This window comes from Apodemus sylvaticus, chromosome 2, assembly GCF_947179515.1.
Source record: "Apodemus sylvaticus chromosome 2, mApoSyl1.1, whole genome shotgun sequence".
Classification (NCBI taxonomy): domain Eukaryota; kingdom Metazoa; phylum Chordata; class Mammalia; order Rodentia; family Muridae; genus Apodemus; species Apodemus sylvaticus.
In genome coordinates, this window is record NC_067473.1 from 160,463,171 (window position 1) to 160,483,599 (window position 20,429).

At 52.0% G+C, this 20,429-nt stretch overlaps 2 protein-coding genes across 4 annotated transcripts; one reads left to right on the forward strand and one right to left on the reverse strand.

Annotated features, from left to right (window-relative positions):
- Positions 1-178: 178 nt before the first annotated feature.
- Usp5 (ubiquitin specific peptidase 5) lies at positions 179-15,673 on the reverse strand. 2 transcript variants are annotated; one of them, XM_052174835.1, is made up of 20 exons: positions 15,467-15,673; positions 12,664-12,789; positions 11,170-11,236; positions 10,911-11,044; positions 10,619-10,764; positions 10,182-10,366; positions 9,474-9,568; positions 8,497-8,690; positions 7,838-7,909; positions 7,324-7,411; positions 7,080-7,205; positions 6,235-6,388; positions 5,808-5,982; positions 5,178-5,266; positions 4,106-4,297; positions 3,505-3,648; positions 3,284-3,429; positions 2,938-3,091; positions 2,603-2,687; positions 179-804 (listed from the first exon to the last, which is right to left on the reverse strand). In XM_052174835.1, exons 1-20 carry the CDS (start codon positions 15,575-15,577, stop codon positions 711-713), a joined length of 2,577 nt encoding a protein of 858 aa, XP_052030795.1. In that variant the 5' UTR covers positions 15,578-15,673; the 3' UTR covers positions 179-710. The 2 variants fall into 2 exon arrangements, with proteins under 2 accessions (XP_052030795.1, XP_052030796.1); XM_052174836.1 differs by having other exon boundaries at positions 4,175-4,297; positions 15,467-15,672.
- A 702-nt stretch (positions 15,674-16,375) lies between these two features.
- Positions 16,376-19,619, forward strand: Cdca3 (cell division cycle associated 3). Of its 2 annotated transcripts, none has more exons than XM_052174844.1 (6): positions 16,376-16,468; positions 16,694-16,840; positions 17,820-17,946; positions 18,541-18,822; positions 18,935-19,038; positions 19,328-19,619. In XM_052174844.1, exons 2-6 carry the CDS (start codon positions 16,721-16,723, stop codon positions 19,481-19,483), a joined length of 789 nt encoding a protein of 262 aa, XP_052030804.1. In that variant the 5' UTR covers positions 16,376-16,468; positions 16,694-16,720; the 3' UTR covers positions 19,484-19,619. The 2 variants fall into 2 exon arrangements, with proteins under 2 accessions (XP_052030804.1, XP_052030803.1); XM_052174843.1 differs by having other exon boundaries at positions 16,412-16,468; positions 16,546-16,840.
- Positions 19,620-20,429: the final 810 nt, after the last annotated feature.

Sequence of the window (20,429 nt, forward strand, 5' to 3'; positions counted from 1 at the left end):
CTCTTCTGAATTTCCCTTTATTCACCCCCACCTCAGTCTTCTGAGCATTTCTAGGGCTGGAAACAAGGGAATTGTCTGGGGTTGCTGGTAGGGCAAAGGGCCCCAGCTGGGCCCCTCTGAACCCGACCCTTCCAGTAATCCTCCCCAGAACAAGTCTCCACAAAGAACTAAAAACCAGTTAGTCGTCGTACTTTTATTCACATCATGTATTTTGGCATTTTTTCCAGAGGACCATAAAGACAGACTGGGAGAGGCTGAGGCATAAGGGCGAAGGGTGTGGGGAGGGTCCTGTTCCCTCATAGCCTCCTTTGGCCCACCACAAGGGAGCAGACACGTAAGGGGAGGGGAGGCACAGTCGCTCCCTCCCCTGGAAAGATGCAGAAAGCCACATCCACGCACACACAGGTAAGACCCCTCCCACATCAGGGGTTGGCCATCACAGAGAAGCAGAGCACTGTGGAGTCAGGGGCAAGGGAAGGAAGCAACAAGGTCCCTCCCACCAAGGACAGGCAGCTGGCCCCTTCCGGTCCCACCCCTGCTCTATCCCCAAAGTCTAATGAGTACCCTCCTCTTTGGCCATTCTCCTATGGCCTCCAGCTCTTTCCGATGCTGGGGTCAAAAAGAACAAGGGTACGAGCAGGGGCTGAAGGCCGTCCCTCATGCCAGATGGTCTGTCCCCAGCCTGAGGTGGAAGGGTTGAGGGCAGGCTCTTAGCTGAGCACTCTCTGGTAGAAGTAGATGTAGCCCAGGTCCTTGGGTGGCTTTTCCGAGGCGCACACTTTCTGGTCATTGTAGATCACCCATCTGGGAAGTAGGCAAAGGGTCAGAGAAGGAAGGAAGAACAGTGGGCTCTCCATATTGTGTCACCTTTCAGGCAAGGCCTGAGGAATGCCTTGGAAGGAGCCCGACCGACTTTGATTCTACGTCTACATCCCCAAATCTACCACCCAGCTAGCAGTCTGAACAGAGCTTCGGAATCTCATTTCCCCATTTGATGTCCTCAGACTGTCCATTTAGAGACATGGTCCCAACAAACCTGGCTGTCCTGGAACCCTATGTACACAAGGCTGGTCACAAGCAGAGATCTAGTACTGCTGGGTCCCCAATGTTGCAATTAGATGTATGAAGGACTCCAGCCAGCCAGTGTGTAGTTGTTTGTTTTTTGAGACAGGATTTCTCTGTGTAGTCCTGTACACCTTGGAACTAACTCTGTAGACCAGGCTAACCTCAAATTCATAAATCCGCCCCCCCCACTCTGCCTCCCAAGTGCTGGGATTAAAACTATGCGCCACCATGCCCAGCATGTGTTTTCAAAAATTATAGCCAGGAGGTGGTGGCGCACGCCTGTAATCCCAGCACTCTGGGAGGCAGAGGCAGGAGGATTTCTGAGTTCAAGGCCAGCCTGGTCTACAGAGTGAGTTCCAGGACAGCAGGGGCTATACAGAGAAACCCTGTCTTGAAAAACCCCTCCCCCCCCCAAAAAAAGAAAAAAATATATAATTATTTACTTTGCACTAATAACCACTTGAACCACGGTGTGTACAGAGATCAGAGGGAAGTTTTCTGGTTCTGGGAATCCAACTCTGGCTGTCGGGACTGGCAGCAGGTGCCTTTCCTCACTGGGGTCTTGTCAGCCTAGACTACATCATCTTTCACCCATTCCTGTGAAGGCGGGGAAGCTGAAAAGACCACCGTCTTCTATCCTTTTTTAAAGAGGACTTGTTTTTAAAATTGTGTGTGTGTATGTGTGTGTGTGTGTGTGTGTGTGTGTCCGCTCAGACATAGGTGCAGGTGCCCATGAAGGCCAGAGGGTGCCAGATCCCCCGGAAGTAGCTATGGATGGCTGTGAACCTTCATCTGGATGCTGGAAACTGAACCTAGGTCTTCTGCAGAGTGGCAAGTGTTCTTAGTCAACAAGCATCTCCACGGCCCACCCCGCCCCTGTGGAGACAGGATTTCAGAGCACAGGACCGCTTAGAACTCACTCACCATGTGGCCAGAGATGAGCTTCACCTGCTGGCTCCCCGGCCCCCCCTCAATGCTAGCACTGCAGCCATGAGCCACTACACACACAGCCTTGGACCACCATTTTCATTGAGTAATTAGTCTTTGCCACATTATTTAACTTTACTGCTGCCACAGGCAATACATAACCAAGCAGATGACCACGTACTAGTAAAACTTCATTTACAAAAGCAGACAGATTTAGCCCTGGGATATGCCTTGCGTATCCCTAAGGGGAGGCACCTTCCTCCCCTAGCCCCTCAGAGCTGAGGACTGAACCCAGGGCCTTGCGCTTGCAAGTGCTCTATCACTGAGCTAAATCCCCACCCCCATTTTTTTGTTTTGTTTTTTGTCTTAAGACAGGGTTTCTCTGTGTAGCCCTGGCTGTCCTGGAATGAACTCTGTAGACCAGGCTGGCCTCAAACTCAGAAATTCACCTGCCTCTGCCTCCCAAGTGCTGGGATTACAGGCATGCGCCACCACTGCCCAGCTTCATTTTTTTTTCAACCTGATTTCTCCCACGAGTACTGTAGGGTGGGCCTGCAGGTTGCCCTCTCCCCCGCCCTCTCCATCCCCAGTGCGCACTGCTGGCCCTTACCTGCCTTCCTTCTTGATATGGCACACATAGTGACCACACATGGTAGATGTGCCCATGTGACTAATGAAGGCAAAGAGCTGATACTCTGGGGAAGAAGAGAAAGATAAAGCAGAGGAGAAAACTACTAGGGATTCCTGTGTGACAATATTTAACAGCTCAAACTCAAAACTAGAGTTTCAGGGATCACGGGCAAAGGGGACCTCAGCTCCTTGAATTCCACCCTCACCAGACCCATCAGAAAGACAGAGCTTCTGACTCCCCCAACTGAGAAACACATGGCACTAGAATGAGGGCAACACAGCCCTAGGTCTACCCAGATTCTTGGGGACACTCACTCCCAGGACCATCCCGGACTTTAGGTCCCACTGGCACAGACTCAGAGATGGAGTCAGCAGCTGAGCGTCCTTCCGAGATGTCCATGGCAGCTTCTGCATCGAGGTCATCGATGTGACTGAAGATCCAGTCTACAGCCCGCTCTAAGCTATTGTTCTTGGAGAGGAGGGAAGCGTTACTTTTCCTAGAGTGGAGCAGGCACACCCACACTGTGGCTATCACAGACAGAGACGGAGCCACCAGCGTAACCACACTATGCTGGGTTTGGTACACACTAACCAAAGTTACCACTGTAACCTTACCCTACCCCACGTTCCCAGAGGCTCCAAGTCCTGGGACAGCGCATACCGTGGCCCGCAGAGCTTTCAGGGCCTGGTCCCTTGAGAAGCCCATGGAAACAATGGTGGTCACGCAGTCCTCTGGTGGGGGGTCAGCGGCTGCACTTGTGGAGCCAGGCCCACTGGAGCCAGGCAAGATGAGGGGGTTTGCAAAGTCTGTGGACGAGGAAGGCATGAGTGTCTGGGGGATGGATGGAGGCCTGCCTCCTCCTGCCTCCCACCTCTGCCTACCTGGATCATCCATGTGTGACATGACCCAGTTCATGGCTGCTTCGGCCCCACTGTTTCCTGTGTAGTAGACAGCTTTCCGGCAGGCGTCCATGGGGAAGCCCATCTCCACCAACTGTATGATGACGGACTCATCCAGCATGGGCGCTGTGGTAGAATTAGCACGGTGACTTCCTGCTACTGTCTCCACTGGTTCCTTCATCCCCCCGCCTGCCCCCCATGCCTTTTCCCAATCATCCTGCATGTGCTTTTTTCTCTTTCATAGATAAGCGTTTCATACCAGAACTAAAATAAACAGAAGCAAAATGGGACCCTGGTATCCCAAAGGTGATCTGTTTTCTGCTGTGCATGGAACTCAATCCCCTTCCCATCCCAACCCAGCCCAAGGAAGTAATGAAGGTAGATACAGAGTCAGTTAGCCAGAGCTGAAGACAGCCCGTAAGAATGCGGCTGGGGGTAGTTCAGCCTGTCTTCACATCCAACAAGGCACAGAGGATATTTGGGAGGGAGGACAGGAAGAAACATAAAGGAAGGGAAGGAAGTAATACAGAAGCCCTCCCCCATCAGCAAGGGAGAGAGACAGGCAGGAAGAAGAATCACTAACATGTCGGAGAGGAGAAGTGAGGGGAGCAGAAGGAGTCTTCGTCTTCGTTGCCATAGAAACCAAGGCTACCTTTGGGCTCGTCCGGAGTGACCAGGGGTGGGGCAATGTCAGGCAGCTCCTCCTCCCCGGGCTGCAGCCCTGCGCCCCTCAGCTGGGAGATATCTAGCTCCTCCGGCATCTCGATGGACACATCTGCAATGAACGGGAAGAAGGGCCACTTCAGCAGCTTCCCGATGCTAACCTGCAAAAGCACAGGCACCCTCATGCTCCTGCTGTGCTTTAGATCTGCTCTTAGCAGCTCCAACCATGGGAAACGTGCGCAAGTGTACGTACGAGTCAAGGCACCTAGATTCTAGTTCCAATCTACCATGAGCAATAGACAGGCAAGGGGCCTCTACAGTCAGAGTGCCTTATATTTCTGAAGGTCTGTTTCATTCTCCACAAAATCAAGATAAATCAGAAGTGTCACATTAGAGCCAGGGACCTGTAAGACCTGCTTCAAGATTAACCCAATAAAAGTACTGTCATCAACTAAATAAATTTAACAGTACAACCAGTCATGACTATCAAAATAGTTTTAACCAGGCATCACGGCACATGCCTTTAATCCCAGCACTAAGAGGCAGAGGCAGGTAGATCTCTGCGTGAGGCCAACCTGATTTACACAGCAAGTTCCAGACCAACCAGGGCTACACAGTGAGACTCTGTCTCAAAAAGGATGAAAAACCCAGAGAAGTTTTAATCAGTATCTTCAAACTAGATACATTTTGAAACGTACACAAAATGCTTCCCTTTTCAGAGAAAAAATCTGAGGAACACTAGTTGATACATGTTGTGACTACCTTTTTGTTGTTTTTTGTTTTTTGGATTTGGTTTTTTTACAAGACAGGGTTTCTCTGTATAGCCCTGGCTATCCTGGAACGCACTCTGTAGACCAGGATGGCCTCGAACTCAGAAATCTGCCTGCCTCTGCCTCCCAGAGTGCTGGGATGACAGGCATGTGCCACTACCGCCCAGTTGAGACTACCTTTTTCTAGGACTTTCTACATCACCACCCATCCCAACAACATACCCAGCTTCTTGGGCACCCAGTCTAGGCCAAAGGTGAACTTCTTGATCTGGATGACCAGGTAGTCCGGGAAGGAGGCAAACCGAGTGGTCCTGGGGAGAGAAAACATGCTGGCGCCCAGAGCTTTCCCGTCTCTACACTGGGCTTGGTCTCTCTTAGATAATACTCCCCTCTGCCTGCCTGGGTAGAGAACAGGGCTCTGCACAAGGAGCTGCAGAAACTAGGTATCAGATTGGCAACGGGCTGAGGACTTGGTCCCTGAAACTGAAGCACCTCTCCAGGTCCCCAAACTATACCAGTGGCCAAAGCAAACTGCTTTCTAGAAGCCTGATTATTCCTTTAGCTGACACAAAGTGTCGGGGCTCTAGCATAATGGGGAGAGCTAGTGCAGAGGCCACACTAGAAAAGAGCTTGCACCACAGGAGAAGTGTCAGGAAAGAAGGTAAGAGAACAAACAGGTCATCGCCCATGTCTACCCTTGCTACAGCCTCCTGGTACCCTCAGAAACAAACCAAACCGTGAGGCCTAGGTGGTAATCTGGAGATCTCCACCAAAAGGACAGCAGTCAAGAGGTAGAGTGTCCCTGGTGATGACCCCACTGAGGTGGCAGCTAAACCCCGGCAAAGGACATACTTGAGCGCGACGGACTTGGCCTGCAGGGCGGTACTCCAGAAGTCATCCACCTGCTCAGGGGCCCCATAGGCTTCCAGGCAGGAGCTGAAGGGCACCTGGGCCCGAACCAGCTCTGGCAGTGGTACTTTTTCCTCTTCGGCTTGCCGCTTCTTCTCTTCATACTCGAGAAGCTCCTCTGGTGAGAAGACAGGTGCTGTAGTCCTTGAGGATGCCTGCCCCCTGCTCTCTGCTCAACTCTGCCTGCTGGCCTCGCGCCCTAAATTATTCCCATTTCCCTACCTCCACCAAAGCCCACCAGACATGCCTCATGTACCGTGCATCCCATCTCAACAGCGCTGACAAGCTGCAGGATTAACCCCTGCCCCGCTGTGCTCCAGTTCAGATCTGGGCTTCCATTCGTACCGAGGCCTGGCTGGGCACAAGCTACCTTTGTTAAGGGCTGCATCCATGGGCACAGGCAACTGCATGATGTAGTCCACCCGCTGAGTGTACTTGACCTTCTCTGTGGCCAGGCATTTGATTTTCTCTTCCACCAAGAAGCGGAACACTTCATTTGGATTTTCAGAACTCCGGCAATTCCTCTATGGGAAAGAGGCAGGATAGGAAGGTCAGGGCAGCCAGGGAACAAATTGAGGCTCACAAATTTTTATTAGGGAGCCAGTAGAGAATGGCAGTGGATTGAAAGACGCCACTCAGGAGCTCAGGGATGCAAGACAGAGAAGCCTTCCCTAGTTAACCACCCTCAAACCTCACTGTGGCCACTGTAATGCTACCTGTATTTTTCCTTGTAAGTACTAAAAGTATTCTCCTGCTGGGGATGAACCCAGAGACTCGTGCTTGCTAGCTAAGTGCTCTACCTCTGTGCCCCACCTCCCGGCCTTCTTAATGTTTTTGCTATTCTAAGCTTAATTGGGTTTACCACAAATAGGAATCACAGGTAAAGATTATCACTTGTTGCCGGGCGGTGGTGGCGCATGACTTTAATCCCAGCACTTGGGAGGCAGAGGTAGGTGGATTTCTGAGTTCGAGGCCATCCTGGTCTACAGAGTGAGGACAGCCAGGGCTACACAGTGAAACCCTGTCTTGAAAAACCAAAAAAAAAAAAAAAAAAGATTATCACTTGTCTGGACTCTTTTCCTCAGGTGCAGCTACATACACAGAAGAGGCTGAGTGCAAACGCACCGCTCAGTTACAGGGCCTGGGTGGGAAGGAAGCAAGAGGGCGCGAACAGGAGAATCAGCAGTGGCCTCCCCGGCACTGTCCCATCCTTACCTCCACCATGTTGATGAGATGCAGGAAGAATTCCTGGGCATCCTGCTGCCGATTAGTGGAGAACTCGGGATGGCCCTTGCCAACGAGGGCCTTGAACATTCGAGGGGCAATGCCATCTTGAACTTCCTAGGCAGGACCAGGGCAGGGATTCAGTAGGCACCACATGACCTACTTTAGATGCCTCCTAGATCTTAGTTTCTCTATGTAAGTCTATGGTCTGAAAAGGATAAAGTCCTAATCTCACCTTTTGTTCTGGTACCTGCTCCCCATCACCTGACTCCAGTGCTGGCTTAGAATATTCTCCAGAGAGAAGGCCATGCCCGAGTTTGGCCCTGTAGTAATAACCAAGAAAACCATTTAGCTAGTGAACTAATGATCCCAGAAACTGCATCTTTTTCTTTCCTTCAATCTTATTCATGACCCAACTTAGACAACTCTTAAAAATCTATGTGTAGGAGCTGGAGAGATGGCTCAGAGGTTACGAGCACTGACTGCTCTTCCCGAGGTCCTAAGTTCAATTCCCAGCAACCACATGGTAGCTCACAACCATCTGTAATGGGATCTAATGCAGTCTTCTGGTGTGTCTGAAGACAGCTACAGTGTACATAAAATAAATCTTTAAAAAATAAAAAATCTGTGAGTGGCTTTGTAGGGATGGGGACACCTTAGGTTGTATAGGAACTCAGCACAAGGGGCAGTACACAGTTTCTAACTGCTCCGAGTTGTAAAGCACTCAACAGCCTTTGTAGGCTACATACACCTGGGTGCTGAAGTCTTGAGTAGGGTCCGTTGGGGCATTCTGGAAGATCTTCTCCAATTTATCCACATACCTAAGAGGCAAAAGCAGAGTAGCAGGAAGACGGAAGGGATAAACCATCTACCAATCACTAATCTAGTCCACTCCTCTGCAGCAAGCTGCCCACCCTCCCTTCTCAACTCACGGCAGCACGCATGTGCACAAGGCACCCTTCCAGGCAGCATGCATGTGCACAAGGCTTCCTTCCCGAGGCAGAGCCAAGGGACCAAGACAGCAGCCCAGGGCTAGACTAAACACAGATCCTATGCTTCGTCCTTCTCTGCTCTATCGCTGGGAAGGGTGTGCTCGGGCAGCTTTGTAACGTGCTCCCCTCACAGCACACCTGCCATGGTAGAACAGAGCTATTCTAAGAATGAGAGCAGGCACACGACACCCAGGACAGCTGAAGGAGAGTGTGCAAAGAGACTGTCAGCCAGAAGACGAGCTAAGACGTTAAAAAGGATTTGGTTTCAGCCAACTAATAATTCCCAGCCACTATACCTTCCCCTCCATCTCCACCGTTCTCATGGCCTCCTTAAGTAATGCAAAGATGTGGTAAACTAAAGGTCGCACAGGTAGGTACCCAGCACAGATCGGTAGAAAAGACCAGAGCTCACTCACTTCCTCTGAAAGTCAGGGATGCTGAAGAGCACCTGGACCACGGAGTTGAGGTAGCAGCTGTTACCCAGGTTCCGGATGCCCGTGTAACCAGGCCCAAACAGAGGCTTGAGTGGCACGCCTGACTCCTGGATCAGCTCCCACTCACCAATCCGCTGGTTCATGTCTATCTCCAGCTCAGTCATTGTCTTGTCCGTCTGCAGGGAAGGGAAACTTAAGACTAGGCAAGAAGCTAATTCTTAAAGTTTCCCAGACCCTAGGGCAAGACCCAGATATAGCCCAGGAATTATGGACTTGGGGGCCTGGGCATAGTATATACCACGCAGTCTCCAAGCTCTGGACTGAGAGTCATCCTACATCCTGAGGAAGCGAAATGACCAGGCTTCTCCCTACCAGGATGCTCTTTCATACTCTGAAGTCGCTCTACTTACCTTTAGGTTATTACTACAGAACACTCATCAGAGAAGCATCCCGGTGCCCAAGTCAGAGAGGGCGTCTGCCGCACACCTAGCAGTACCACTTTCATCCTCTCTCATACTACTGGTCAGTAGTTAACAAACAGTCATTTATTTGGGACTATGACTAAGACCCGCCATGATCCTACACTATGCCTATAAAAGTAAGAACTATACCTATCTTCCTTTCTCTCCTGAGACAGGGTTTCTCTGTGTAGCTTTAGCTGTCTTGGAACTCTCTTTGTAGACCAGGCTGGCCTTGAACTCAGAGATCCTCCTGTTTCTCCCTCCCAAGTGCTAGTATACATCCATCCACTGCCGGGATGACAAGGTTTATTTTATTTACACGGTGATTGGCATGTAATAAATATTTGATAGTACTCACTGAATAACCAAATGATTATGGAGTTCTCTTCAAGAGAGATTCATTGATCTTGGGGCCTGGGTTACCTCAGCTTTAGGCACAGAAGGCGACAGAGACGTGGAGGGGATCTGAAGCTACTGGGCACCGCGGGCCTCCCTCACCTTCTGCATCTTCAGCATGTCGATGCCAAAGTGAGACAAGTGCTCGGCCAGGCTCGGGTCCAGAACCATGTCGTCCTCGTCGTAAGAGTACACATCTATAGGGAAGGCACGCACGGTGGCAGGGGACAGCCTGGCATTCGCCTACCCACCAACTCTACCTCCTGCCCAGAGGACAGCCGGCCAGCAGGCTCACCCTCCCGCCTCACATGGGCATTAGTGAGGCGCAAAGCCCGTTGGGATTGACTGTCAGAGGAAACGCTCAAATCGGATAAGGAAGAAGGGGAATTATGAGTTTCTTTTATCTTACATGTATGTGTTAGTGTGTGTGCAGGGGCTTTTTCTTTTCCTCTTAGTTTCTGGTCTAGGTCTCATATAGCCTCGGCTTACCTCAAACTCATTATACAGTTGAGGGTAACCTTCAACGTTCCATCCCTGCTTCCACCTCCTAAGTTCTGGGATAACAGACCTGCACTAGAGCAAGCCCACACCCAGTTGTAACTGCATCTCCTCCTGCACCATGCGCTACCACAGTGACACAGGTTTGGAAGACAGTGACTAAGCAGACAGCAATGACAGTGACTAAGCAGACAGCAATGACGAGGGTCTTCCGGGGTTGGATCAGGGCCATGCAGCCATGTTATTCATGTTGTAGGAAAGGAGCAAGAGAAGCGCATTAAGTGGGGAGGGGGAGGGGCTGGCGAGGAGTACCAGCGCCGTCGGGGGTGATGGTGCCCAGCTTGACCGCTAAGGGGTAGCCAGTCTCCCTGTAGTGCTCCACGGCATGGTTGTTGCCCCCACTGCCATCAAAGTAGCGCCGGCCGCAGAGGATGGAGCCGTCGGTCAGGTTGAGCCACAGGTTCTCCCTCATGTCGCACTTGGAGCACTTCCAGCCACTAGCCCAGGGAGAAGAGAATCAGCCGGACTGTGGGTTGGGTCTGTGGGAATGGCAGCGACGGCAGTGTGCAGGCCCCACCAGCTTACGAGCCCATCTTCCCTCATCTGGCTGCCCCTGCGTTGTTCATCTCCCCCATCTTCCTTCTAGGCTTGCCCCCTCTCCTTTCCTTCCAGTTCCCACACAAAGGTGGCCTCTTTACCCTCGCTTGCTCTGGGGACTGTGCCCAGAGATGAGCGGAGGCAGGTCTCACCAGGGAGGGATCCGGGCAGGGTTGTCCAGCTGCTTGAGGTTGAAGGCGTGCTTGGACACCTGACGGACTTCTCCGTCCCAAGCCTGCACCTCCTGCTTTCGAGAGGCCGAGTCAGCTGTAAGTAGGGCTTCCACCGCACTGGTCACCTAGAAGAACAGAGCCATCAGCCAGGACCCCCCTGCCCCACGCACCCTCACCCTCAGGCCCCAGTTTTGTTGGGACTGTCCACGCCATGACTACAGCAGCCCCTTCTGCCCTCGAATCTCTGGGAAGGGTGGTGAGATATGCATACCCGATCTCTGACAATGTCGGGAAGCCCCCCCAACCCATCCCGAGCGATCTCCAGGTAATCTGGCAAAATGACAATCTTCACATCCTCATCATATTCAAACTTGTCCTCGGTGAGGTCAAACCCACCTTCAACACCTGGAGAGGACAAAGAATAAGGAAGAAAGTCGAACAGCTACCATTTGTTGTCATCTCTCCAATTTGTCCCTTCCAGAGCTCTGAGGCCACAGATGAGGCTTGGGTTGTCCTAGCAGGAGGCTCACCGATGGCCAGCCGAGTGGGCTTCTTCCGAGGTGGGTCCCCAGTGCCTGCGCTGGTGTCCTCTTCCTTCTGCAGTAAAAAGAGGGTCAGAGGCCCGAGCACGATGGTGCCTGACTTTGTCCTGGCATTCAAGGGGCAGACGCGGGGTCTCTAAGAGTTCCAGGCTGGCTGAGGCTAATCGGTGAAAGGTCAGGACCAGCAATGAGCCCCAGGGACAGAAGGAAGGTGGGGAAGGGGAGGAAGGAACAGTTAACTGCACAACACCAAGAGGCTGATCATCAGTCAGGGCTCAGTGACACAAACAAGAGCGTGAAAGGAAAGCAAGAGCTACGCAGTCAGAGGGCCGCTGGCCAGTTTATATCAGCTTGACCCAAGCTAGAGTTAGCAGGGAGGAGGAAGCCTCAGGGGAGAAAATACCTCCATAAGACTGGGCTGTAGGCAAGCCTGTGGGCAGCAGTCCAGCAGTCCCCCCCTCTTTTTTTGTTTTTGTTTTTTTTTTTGGATTTGGTTTGGTTTTTTGGAGTCAGGGTTCCTCTGTATAACCCTGGCTGTCCTGGAACTCACTCTGTAGACCAGGCTGGCCTCGAGCTCAGAAATCTGCCTGCCTCTGCCTCCCAGAGTGCTGGGATTACAGGAGTGTACCACCAATGCCTGCCCCCCCCCTCTCTAATTTTTTTTTTTTTTTTTTGGAGACAGGATTTCTCTGTGTAGCCCTGGCTGTCCTGGAACTCACTCTGTAGACGAGGCTGGCCTGAACTCGGAAATCCACCTGCCTCTGTCTCCCAAGTGCTAGGATTAAAGGCTTGCACCACCACTGCCCAGCTTAATTCTTTTTTTTTTTTACACTCCAGATTTTGTCCCCTTCCCAGTCCACCCTCTGACTGTTCAACATCCCATACCTCCCCCATACAGGAGGATGTCCCCATCCCACCTCCCACCCCTCAGAGCAGCAGTTCTCAACCGGTGCTTTGTAACCCCCACAGGGACTACATATCAGATATTTATATTACAATTCATAGCAGCAGCAAAATTATAGTTATAAAGTAGCAACAAAAATAACTTTATGGTTGGGGTCACCACAACATGAAGAACTATTGTGGTCACAGCATTAAGAAGGTGGAGATTCACTGCTGTAGGGCATTTTCTTCATTAATGACTAGAGAGGAAGGGTCTGCCCATTGTGGGCGCCATCCCTAGGTTGGTGGTCCTGGCTTCCACAAGGCTGAGCCAGCCGGTAAGCAGCACCCCTCCATGGCTTCTGCTTCAGCTCCTGCCTCCAGGTTCCTGCTCTGCTTGAGTTCCTGTCCTGACTTCCTTCAATGACAGACTATAGTGTGGAAGTGTATACCAAATAAAGTGTGAGCTCATTTGCCCAACTTGGTTTTGGTCATGGTGTTTTACCATAGCAATAACCCTAAGAAGAGAAGACACTCAAAGCAGGCTCCTTGTGGAATGTGTCTGCGTGTCCCAGCCCATACCCTAGCCACTGTGCCTACCGGTCGCCGGGTCCTCCGGAGGTGCAGGTAGACACGCTGGCCTGTCTTGTTGAAATGTCTCTCCACATACTGTTTCCCAAATCCCAGGAATGTGTTCATGCAGATATAGAGGCCACCCTCAGACTCCTGCAGGGCACAATGAGAACGGGAAACACAAGAGGGACAAAGCTTGCACGTGTGGGGAGCCAAGGGTCAAGGGTCAGAAAGGGTTTGCTTCCTAACACTGTGCAGCTCTTAGCAACGTATACAGCCTTCGGGACATGAGAGACAGCCGAAGGTCTTCCCTATCCTGAATCTGAAAACAGCCACCAAGCTCAGGAGGCAGCTGAGCAGTACTCCTCAGATGTTGCCGCTCACTACTCAATCAAAAGAGGGCCCCTTCACCTCTTCTTTGGCTCAGGAGACCCAGAATGTAGAGGTACTCATGTTGTCAGAGGTGACACTTAGAAGAGGGGGAGAACAAAGGGCCAGCCAGCCAAACCCTACCTGATAGACGTTAGGTACCTCAGAAAACCTCCTAGATCACAGGGGCAGAGATGGCAGCACCAAGCAGGACAGGGGTCAGACCTCTCCTTTGTCACACTCTCTACGAGAGGAAAACCCTGGCTTTGGGGGATACCCCTTGTTTGGGACACACAGCTAACCCTGAAGCTAGCTTAGGTCATGAAGGCCATCATTTTACAGCCGCTAGCTGCCCGCTGCCTAATCCCTCTCCCCTATAGTTACATCAACCTGCAACCTCAAACCTGTTTATTCATTTTTATTTGTTTCTTTTTGAGACAGGATCTCCTGGAACCTGGGCTGGCCTGGAACTCACTACGTAGCCCAGGATGACCCAGACTTTTCTTCTGTTTCAGCCTCCCAGGTCTGCCTGGGGTAACAGGTTTGTTGCCACCACACCCACTTGAGATATCCCTTTTGTGAACAATATGGCTACACTTGCTGAGAGAGCTAGACAACATAAAATCAAGAAGAACAGGGAAGATTTGTGCCCCCCTGAGGCACAGCTAGGGAGGGAAAGTCAGGCTCCCCTAAAACTAAACCAGCCTTCCAGAGTGGGTGCCGGCGTCAGATGAGAGAGAAAGCGGGAGAGGAAGCTGGACGAGAATGCCTCACATGCCAGGCTCTAAGCAGCAGGCATCCTCTTCTTGGAATATAGATTTTCTGCACTAGTAAAATTAGGGCAGGATCTCAGGGAGTCGGTGGACCAGTGACCTGCACTGTACCACTCCCTAGAAGCTTGTGGACTGCAGTGCTCACTAAAAAAGCACTTCTCCCCACAAAGCCTAGCTACACTCCCTTTCTCCCACAAAAAGAATCAGATGATCTGACAAGCTTCAGGTTGTTACTAAATCAAGTAGGCAGGAGATCCCTCGCCTCAGAATGGAAAAGGGAAGGCGTTGGAAAAATTACAAAACAAACAAACAAATGGAAAAAACCCATTATTTTTCAGTCATATAAAGTACTAAGGAGAGACAGGAACAATTGTCTTGTCTTTAAGTGTAAACACAGACCCACTGATATCTATCTACCTTTCCCTCCAGAGAGGAAGGTGGGCACACTCAGGTAACTCTTTGGATGAAAATAAAAGGTGTGGCTGCTTCATGGCAGACAGGAAGCCCTGACCGGCAACCCACCTCTACTACCAAGGCCAGCTGGGGAGAAGTAGAGCCTTATCTGGGGCTCTGATCAAAGCCCAGCAAACCTAGCAAACCACAAATCACAGGGCTGGCTCTCAAGTGTTCGCCACGTTACGCTGCTCTACTCAGCACTGGGGATGCATTATTCAGTCTGACTTGCAGTTTTCAGGCCCTGAGCTGGTCAGGCTGAAGGCTCCGGGCAGGGCCCAACAACCGCTAGAGGGGAGGGGTGATGAGGGGGGCGGATCCCAACCAAACTGCAGCCCTTTCAGTTAGGGCCTGGAGGCTCGGCTCCAGCTGAAGATGACACAGGAAGGCAGAACTGCAGGAAGGGAGGTACAAGGTGGAGCCGGTAAAACGTGAAGCACGGTGTGGGTGGCGGCTTTGTCTAACTAGACAAGAGTGGGAGCAAGATGAGAGAGGGGCCTTAGCATTATCCTCCAAAGAAACCCTCTCTAGGAATACCTGAAAGGGGGGGAGGGTTGTCTCGGCAACGAGTGAAGGACGGAGGAAAAGGGAGGGGTCGGCGGCTATAGTTCACTTCAAAGGAAAAACGACTAGAACTCTCCACTGGGTGTTTTTCCTCCTCCTGACCAATGACCCACCTCCTTCCTCATCCCCTGTCCAAATTAACCACGAGTGGAAGCTATTTAACTCAGTGTTTCTCTAAATCGGACTTCTTCACAGATTGGCATCCTCTTCCAGACTAGAAGCTGCAGGATACAGACCTTCCCCACCTCAACCCTTGGCCAGAACATCGGGGAGTCGCCCCTACGCCTCTCACATGAAACTACAAAACCCGGAGAGCCCTGCGCAACGTGCAAGGCCACCTCCAAGGCTTTTTCTGGGAGTCGCCTGGGGGATGTAGTTCGCCAGTCGGGTTCCAATTCGAGCTTAGAATGGGAACAAGGGACATCGACAACTACAATGCCCATAAAGCTTCACGAGACCAGGAGTGGGCAAGGCGAGAGCTGTAGCTTCCGGGAGTGGTAGTCATACTACAGCTACAGATAATGAAAAGCAAACGCAGAAATGTACGGAGAAAACTACAAGTCCCAAGGTGCATCGCAAGGAGGCGGGAGCCTAAGGTTTGCAGGCCTGGCCGAATGACCAGGGTGATGGAAGGAAGTCGTGGTCGCCGCGGGCGTGGGGAATGGGCTTACCGGCGTGTCGAAAGAGAAAGCGCACTCGTCTTTGTGGACCCGGTCTCCCGCCTTGGGGACACGGATCGTCGGTAACACTGACAGCAGCGCCTCTTCACTCAGCTCCGCCATGACACCGGCAGCAGCTCCTCACACAGCAGCTCCCACTGTACCTAGTACACCCCCCTCCTGCTCTCGCGTCCAATGAGCGCGACTCACTATGCGCATGCGCCAAAGGCAAGACGCGCGAGATCGGCAGTTGGACTCAGCCTGCCTCCTGGCGCTCCGCCCTCTGCCCCCACTCAGCGAATGCCAATTAAAAGCGCCGCGGGTACAAATGATGGTCGGCGAGAAAAGGATCAGTCCTGCTCTCCCAGGGCAAGCGCTCATGTGAAGGCGCCAGGAGGGCTCGGAGTTGCAGGTGCTGTGATTCAAGGACTCTAGAAGAATGCCTTACGTGCGCAGCAGGAACTGTCGGTTGTTTAAACTCATTGATTACTGAAACTTTGCCAAGGACTCGTCCAATCGGAAAGCAGAGGGACACTTGTCTTCTTGGTATTTGAAAAGCAGTAGTCAATGAGGCCGACTTTGACAGATGCGTGATAACTCCGTCAACCAATAAGGATGGCTGATTCGCTTTAGGCAAATCATATTAACTCCGTCTCCAGCTGGTTTTGTGCATATAGTGTGATAATTCATTCTATCTGGTTTAATAAAACAGAAAAGCTGAGTGGCACCCGTCAAGTCCACCTCTGACAAGCCTATACTAAACGAAAGTACCCACCTCTCCGAGACACTAAGGCAAGCTAGTCCTCAGCCCATTGGCCAGTCCTCATGATAGACATTCGTCAGACCAATAGCTTTCTGCTCTGGAGGGCGCGTTTTCCACAACTGGCCTATGAGAGTCTGCTTCGGCTCAGCCAATAGGATCAGGGCAGGGGGCGTGGCGGGAAGTTTGAAACTCCGGGCTTCGGGAGTTGTTTTCTCGAGCTGGTGTTCGCCCGGAGGTCGAGCTGGGGCCCGGTAAGTGATGTGAGTGGATGAGTGGTTAAATCCGAAGGCTCCCGCAGGCCTGAAGGCTCCACTCATTATCCGCGCAGAGGTCTCCTGGCTAGCGACCCGGAGGTTCCTCTGCTGGAAACTTGGAAGACCGACCGGGTGGGTCTGGGGTCAGAGGTCCGACGGCAGCAGTGAGCTCTGAGACCCGAGTCTCTCCTGACCGACGTCCCTCCCTCTGCATCCGCACAGCCGGGCCCGTCCCCAGCCCTGGTGGAGATGGGGTCTACTCAGAGCGTCTCAGGCACTCCGGCACGGCCTCTGCCGCGCAACAAGCATGTGGCCCGAGTAGCAGACCCTCGTTCCCCCAGTGCGGGCATCCAGCGCACTCCTATTCAGGTATACCGGGCTGGGTGGGGAACGCAGGCAGGCCGCCTGGATTCGTGGGTCTCTGCCGAGCCTGTTCACAGGAGTCCCCATCCCCACCGCCACTGCAGCCTGCCCCCATCCCTCTCCCTTTTAGATTTTCTGAGGTTCTAATATGATCTCATTTCTGCCTTTCCCTCCCTCCAAACCCTTCCACATACTCCTTGCTGTCTTTCCAATTCATGATCTCTTTTCCCATTAGCTGACTTTCTGCCTTTTTTTTTTTTTTAAAGACAGGGTCTCACTGTGTAGCCCTGTCACTATGTAAACCAGGCTGGTCTCAAACTTATAGAGGTCCTCCCGCCTCTGCCTCCCAAGTACTGTGATAACAGGCATGTGCCATTACCATGTCTGGCAACTTTCTGCCTTCTTTTTTAAAAAAATTATTAGATATTTTCTTTATTTACATTCCAAATGTTATCCCCTTTCCTCGTTTCCCCTCCAAAAAAAACCCCTATCCTATCCCCCCTCCCCCTGCTCACTAACCCACCCACTCCTGGCTTAGCCCCTGGGCTGCAAATCCCTTCAGCTCCTTGGGTCCTTTCTCTAGCTCCTATGTTGGGGACCCTGTGCTCAGTCCAATGGTTGGCTGAGAGCACCCTCCTCTGTATTTGTCAGGCTTTGGCAGAGACCCTCAGGATACAGCTATATCAGGCTCCTGTCAGCAAGCACTTGTTGGCATCCACGATAGTGTCTGGGTTTGGTATCTGTATGTGGGATGGATCCCCAGGTGGGGCAGGCAGTCTCCGGATGGCCTTCCTTTGGTCTCTGCTCCACACTTAGTCTCTGTATGTCCTCCCGTGGGTATTTTGTTCCCCCTTCTAAGAAGGACCTTCCTGCATTCTTTAATCTGCGTTGGGCAGGCTGCATGGGCAATCCCAGGTCTGACTGGGAATATGGGGAGGAGATAAAGGTCAGGGCCCAGACTTATTCTAACGTGTGGTATTGACAGGTGGAGAGCTCTCCACAGCCAAGCTTACCAGCAGAACAGCTGAACAGTCTCAGACAGGCACAAGACCCAGATCCCCGCTCTCCCACTCTTGGCATTGCACGGACACCCATGAAGATCAGTGGTCCAGGCAAGTGTCAGGCCCCGGGGATGCCTGTGAATCTGACACCTACTCTAGGGAGCTTGTCACGGCCATTTTTGTTTTACTGGGTTTTTTTGTTCGTTTAGTTTTCATTGTTCTGGGGTTTGAATCAAAAGTCTTAAGCATGCCAGGGGCTCTGTCTTTCGGTAGTGGACCTTTTTCACTTAAAAACATTTTCTTACATTGATTTTGTGTGGGGTGGGGGTGGGAAGCACACTTCTGGCACACGTGTGAAGGTCGAGTCTCTCCTCCTACGGTGTAGCTTCTGTGGCTCCATCGCAGGCCATTGGGTGTGGCAACAAGCTCCTTTGTCCACTTTAAGTCAAGGCCCCCATTGTAGCCCAGGCTGGCCTGGAACTTGCGGCAATCCTATTGGGAGTGCTAAAATTGCACGCGTGGACTACACGCCCCGTTGTGGCTGGGACGCCACCCAGTGCTTATCTCCGTCTTCTCCATATTGTTTCCCCCCATCCTGGCTTCAGCCTTCCCATTCCCCTTCCTCTGAGCAGGAGCCCGATGCCCTTTATCCTTCCCTCCTTGCTGTGTCAGAAAGCTGCAGCGTCTTTCTCTCCTCACCTCTAGACCCTCCATGCTCGCTGGTGAAAGAGCTGAGTGAAGTTTTTGAGACCGAGGCCTCGGAATCAGCTTCCTCCCCAGAGCTTGCTCTGCCGCAGGAAACTCCTTTATCTCCTGAACGGGACCTGCCTTCGGACCCTCAGTTATCCCTTGAGGTCCAGCTGCTGTCTTGGAGCCATACTGAACCTGATTCCAAACAGGAGGAAGCGAAGCAATCCACAGAAACCATAGTTGCCAACCAGAACTCAGACAAGGCCTCCAGAGACCCAGAGACTCCCCAGTCCTCAGGTACAAACTGAAGAGCAGGACCGAGGCACGGGCGAGAGGCTGGAGTCCCGTCCCGGGATAACAGGACGTGTGAGCTGTAAGCCTTACTTTAACAAACCCTTTCTTCCCACAGGTTCTAAGCACAGTAGACGGAAAGCAAAGAGCAAGCTCCTAGGGAGGTCCCCTCTCACCGTCCTGCAGGATGACAACTCCCCAGGGACCGTGACACTACGACAGGTAAAGGAAGAGGGGCGTGGACACTGTCCCCAAGTATTACAGGCTGGAGAGATGGCTCAGCAGTTAAGAGCACCAGCTGCCCCTCCAGAGGACTGGGGTTCAATTCCCAGCCCACAATCATCTGTAGGGGATCTGATGGCATCTGCCATGCAGGCTTACATGCCAATAGAGCATTCCTATATAGAAACAGATATCTAAAAATAAAAGAGAGTATCCCTCGCGGGAGCGGGAGGCCGTTTCCCCAGCTCTTGCCCCTCCGGCCCCACAGCTCACAAGCCGCCTTTTGCAGGGTAAGCGGCCTTCTGCACTAAGTGAAAATGTTAAGGACCTAAAGGACGGAGCCATTCTTGGAACTGGAAGATTTCCGAAAGCTGGAGGAGGAGCGTGGGAGCAGAGCCAGGACCATGACAAGGAGAATCAGCATTTCGCTTTGATGGAGAGCTAGGTCTGTGCTGGATTCTTCCCGAGCGCCGGGAGAGCCCTGGTCTCTGATTCCTCTCCCTCTGCCAACTCTGTCCTTGGACATCATTCTTCTATGTGTTGTGTGTTTCCTGTATATTAAAGTAGACGATTTTAAATGATGCTTTAAGACGTCAGACCAAAGCTGCCCTGGGTCTTCTGTGTGTAGATGGCAGACGGCCCGGGGGGGGGGCCGTGAGACCTGGACGGATCTCTCCTGCCACATCTGAGCCTCCTTTCTATTGCTTAAGTTCTGATGTTCCCCAAGGCTCTGGCCTTGGCCCTCCTCTCCTCCTCCTTTCTTGTTTGAGTTTAGCTATTTCTTACCTGTAATTCTCAGGTCCCCCTTTCTACATAAACGCTCAACGTTAGTTCCCCTAAAATAAGATTCGTGATCTTTCCCTAAAAGCTGTTGCTCGTTGCCTCTTCCCTCCCTTAGCCACTCAAACCTAAGTCTCGGCTGTGGTCATCATATTGAATATGACCTATCTGTGAGGTTATTCTGTTTTTGTCCTCTCCTCCCGTCTTGCCTGAGTGTGTATGTGTGTCTGTGTGTTGCTGGAGACTCAACCCAGAGTGGTTCCCCTTGAATCTCTTACCACCACTGGCCTCTAGAGGGCTGGTCAGTCTCTCTTCACTTCACTGCTGTTGTTAGAGCACCTTTCTGACAAGCTTAATGACCTCCGTCCTACCCCACTTGAAACTCGTTAATGGCCTCCTCCAGGGCCCCTTATCATCCAACTCCTATTCGGGCATGCACACATTATGACCCGAGTCTGTAGCCTTCTGTTCCACGCCTCCCCAAGAGACCCCAGCCTCTGCCCCGATCCTTCCTGCCCACATCTACCTAGTACTTAGCCTTATTCCTAGCACTTGTAGTAGCCTGCTGCCTGTTAATGGGACCTAGGAGTCCTGGAGCACGAAGGGCCTGA

What these genes read in the sequence shown, in the direction of transcription:
- Usp5 (XM_052174835.1), bottom strand. Translation starts at nt 15,577, where the DNA reads ATGGCGGAGCTGAGTGAAGAGGCGCTGCTGTCAGTGTTACCGACGATC. An exon ending in GCCCACTCGGCTGGCCATCG is followed by an intron (nt 11,045 to 11,169) that starts GTGAGCCTCCTG and finishes TGTCCTCTCCAG; the next exon opens with GTGTTGAAGGTGGGTTTGAC. An exon ending in CTGGGTGCCCAAGAAGCTGG is followed by an intron (nt 4,298 to 5,177) that starts GTATGTTGTTGG and finishes CGTTCATTGCAG; the next exon opens with ATGTGTCCATCGAGATGCCG.
- Cdca3 (XM_052174844.1), top strand. Translation starts at nt 16,721, where the DNA reads ATGGGGTCTACTCAGAGCGTCTCAGGCACTCCGGCACGGCCTCTGCCG. An exon ending in TCCAGCGCACTCCTATTCAG is followed by an intron (nt 16,841 to 17,819) that starts GTATACCGGGCT and finishes TGGTATTGACAG; the next exon opens with GTGGAGAGCTCTCCACAGCC. An exon ending in CATGAAGATCAGTGGTCCAG is followed by an intron (nt 17,947 to 18,540) that starts GCAAGTGTCAGG and finishes CCTCACCTCTAG; the next exon opens with ACCCTCCATGCTCGCTGGTG.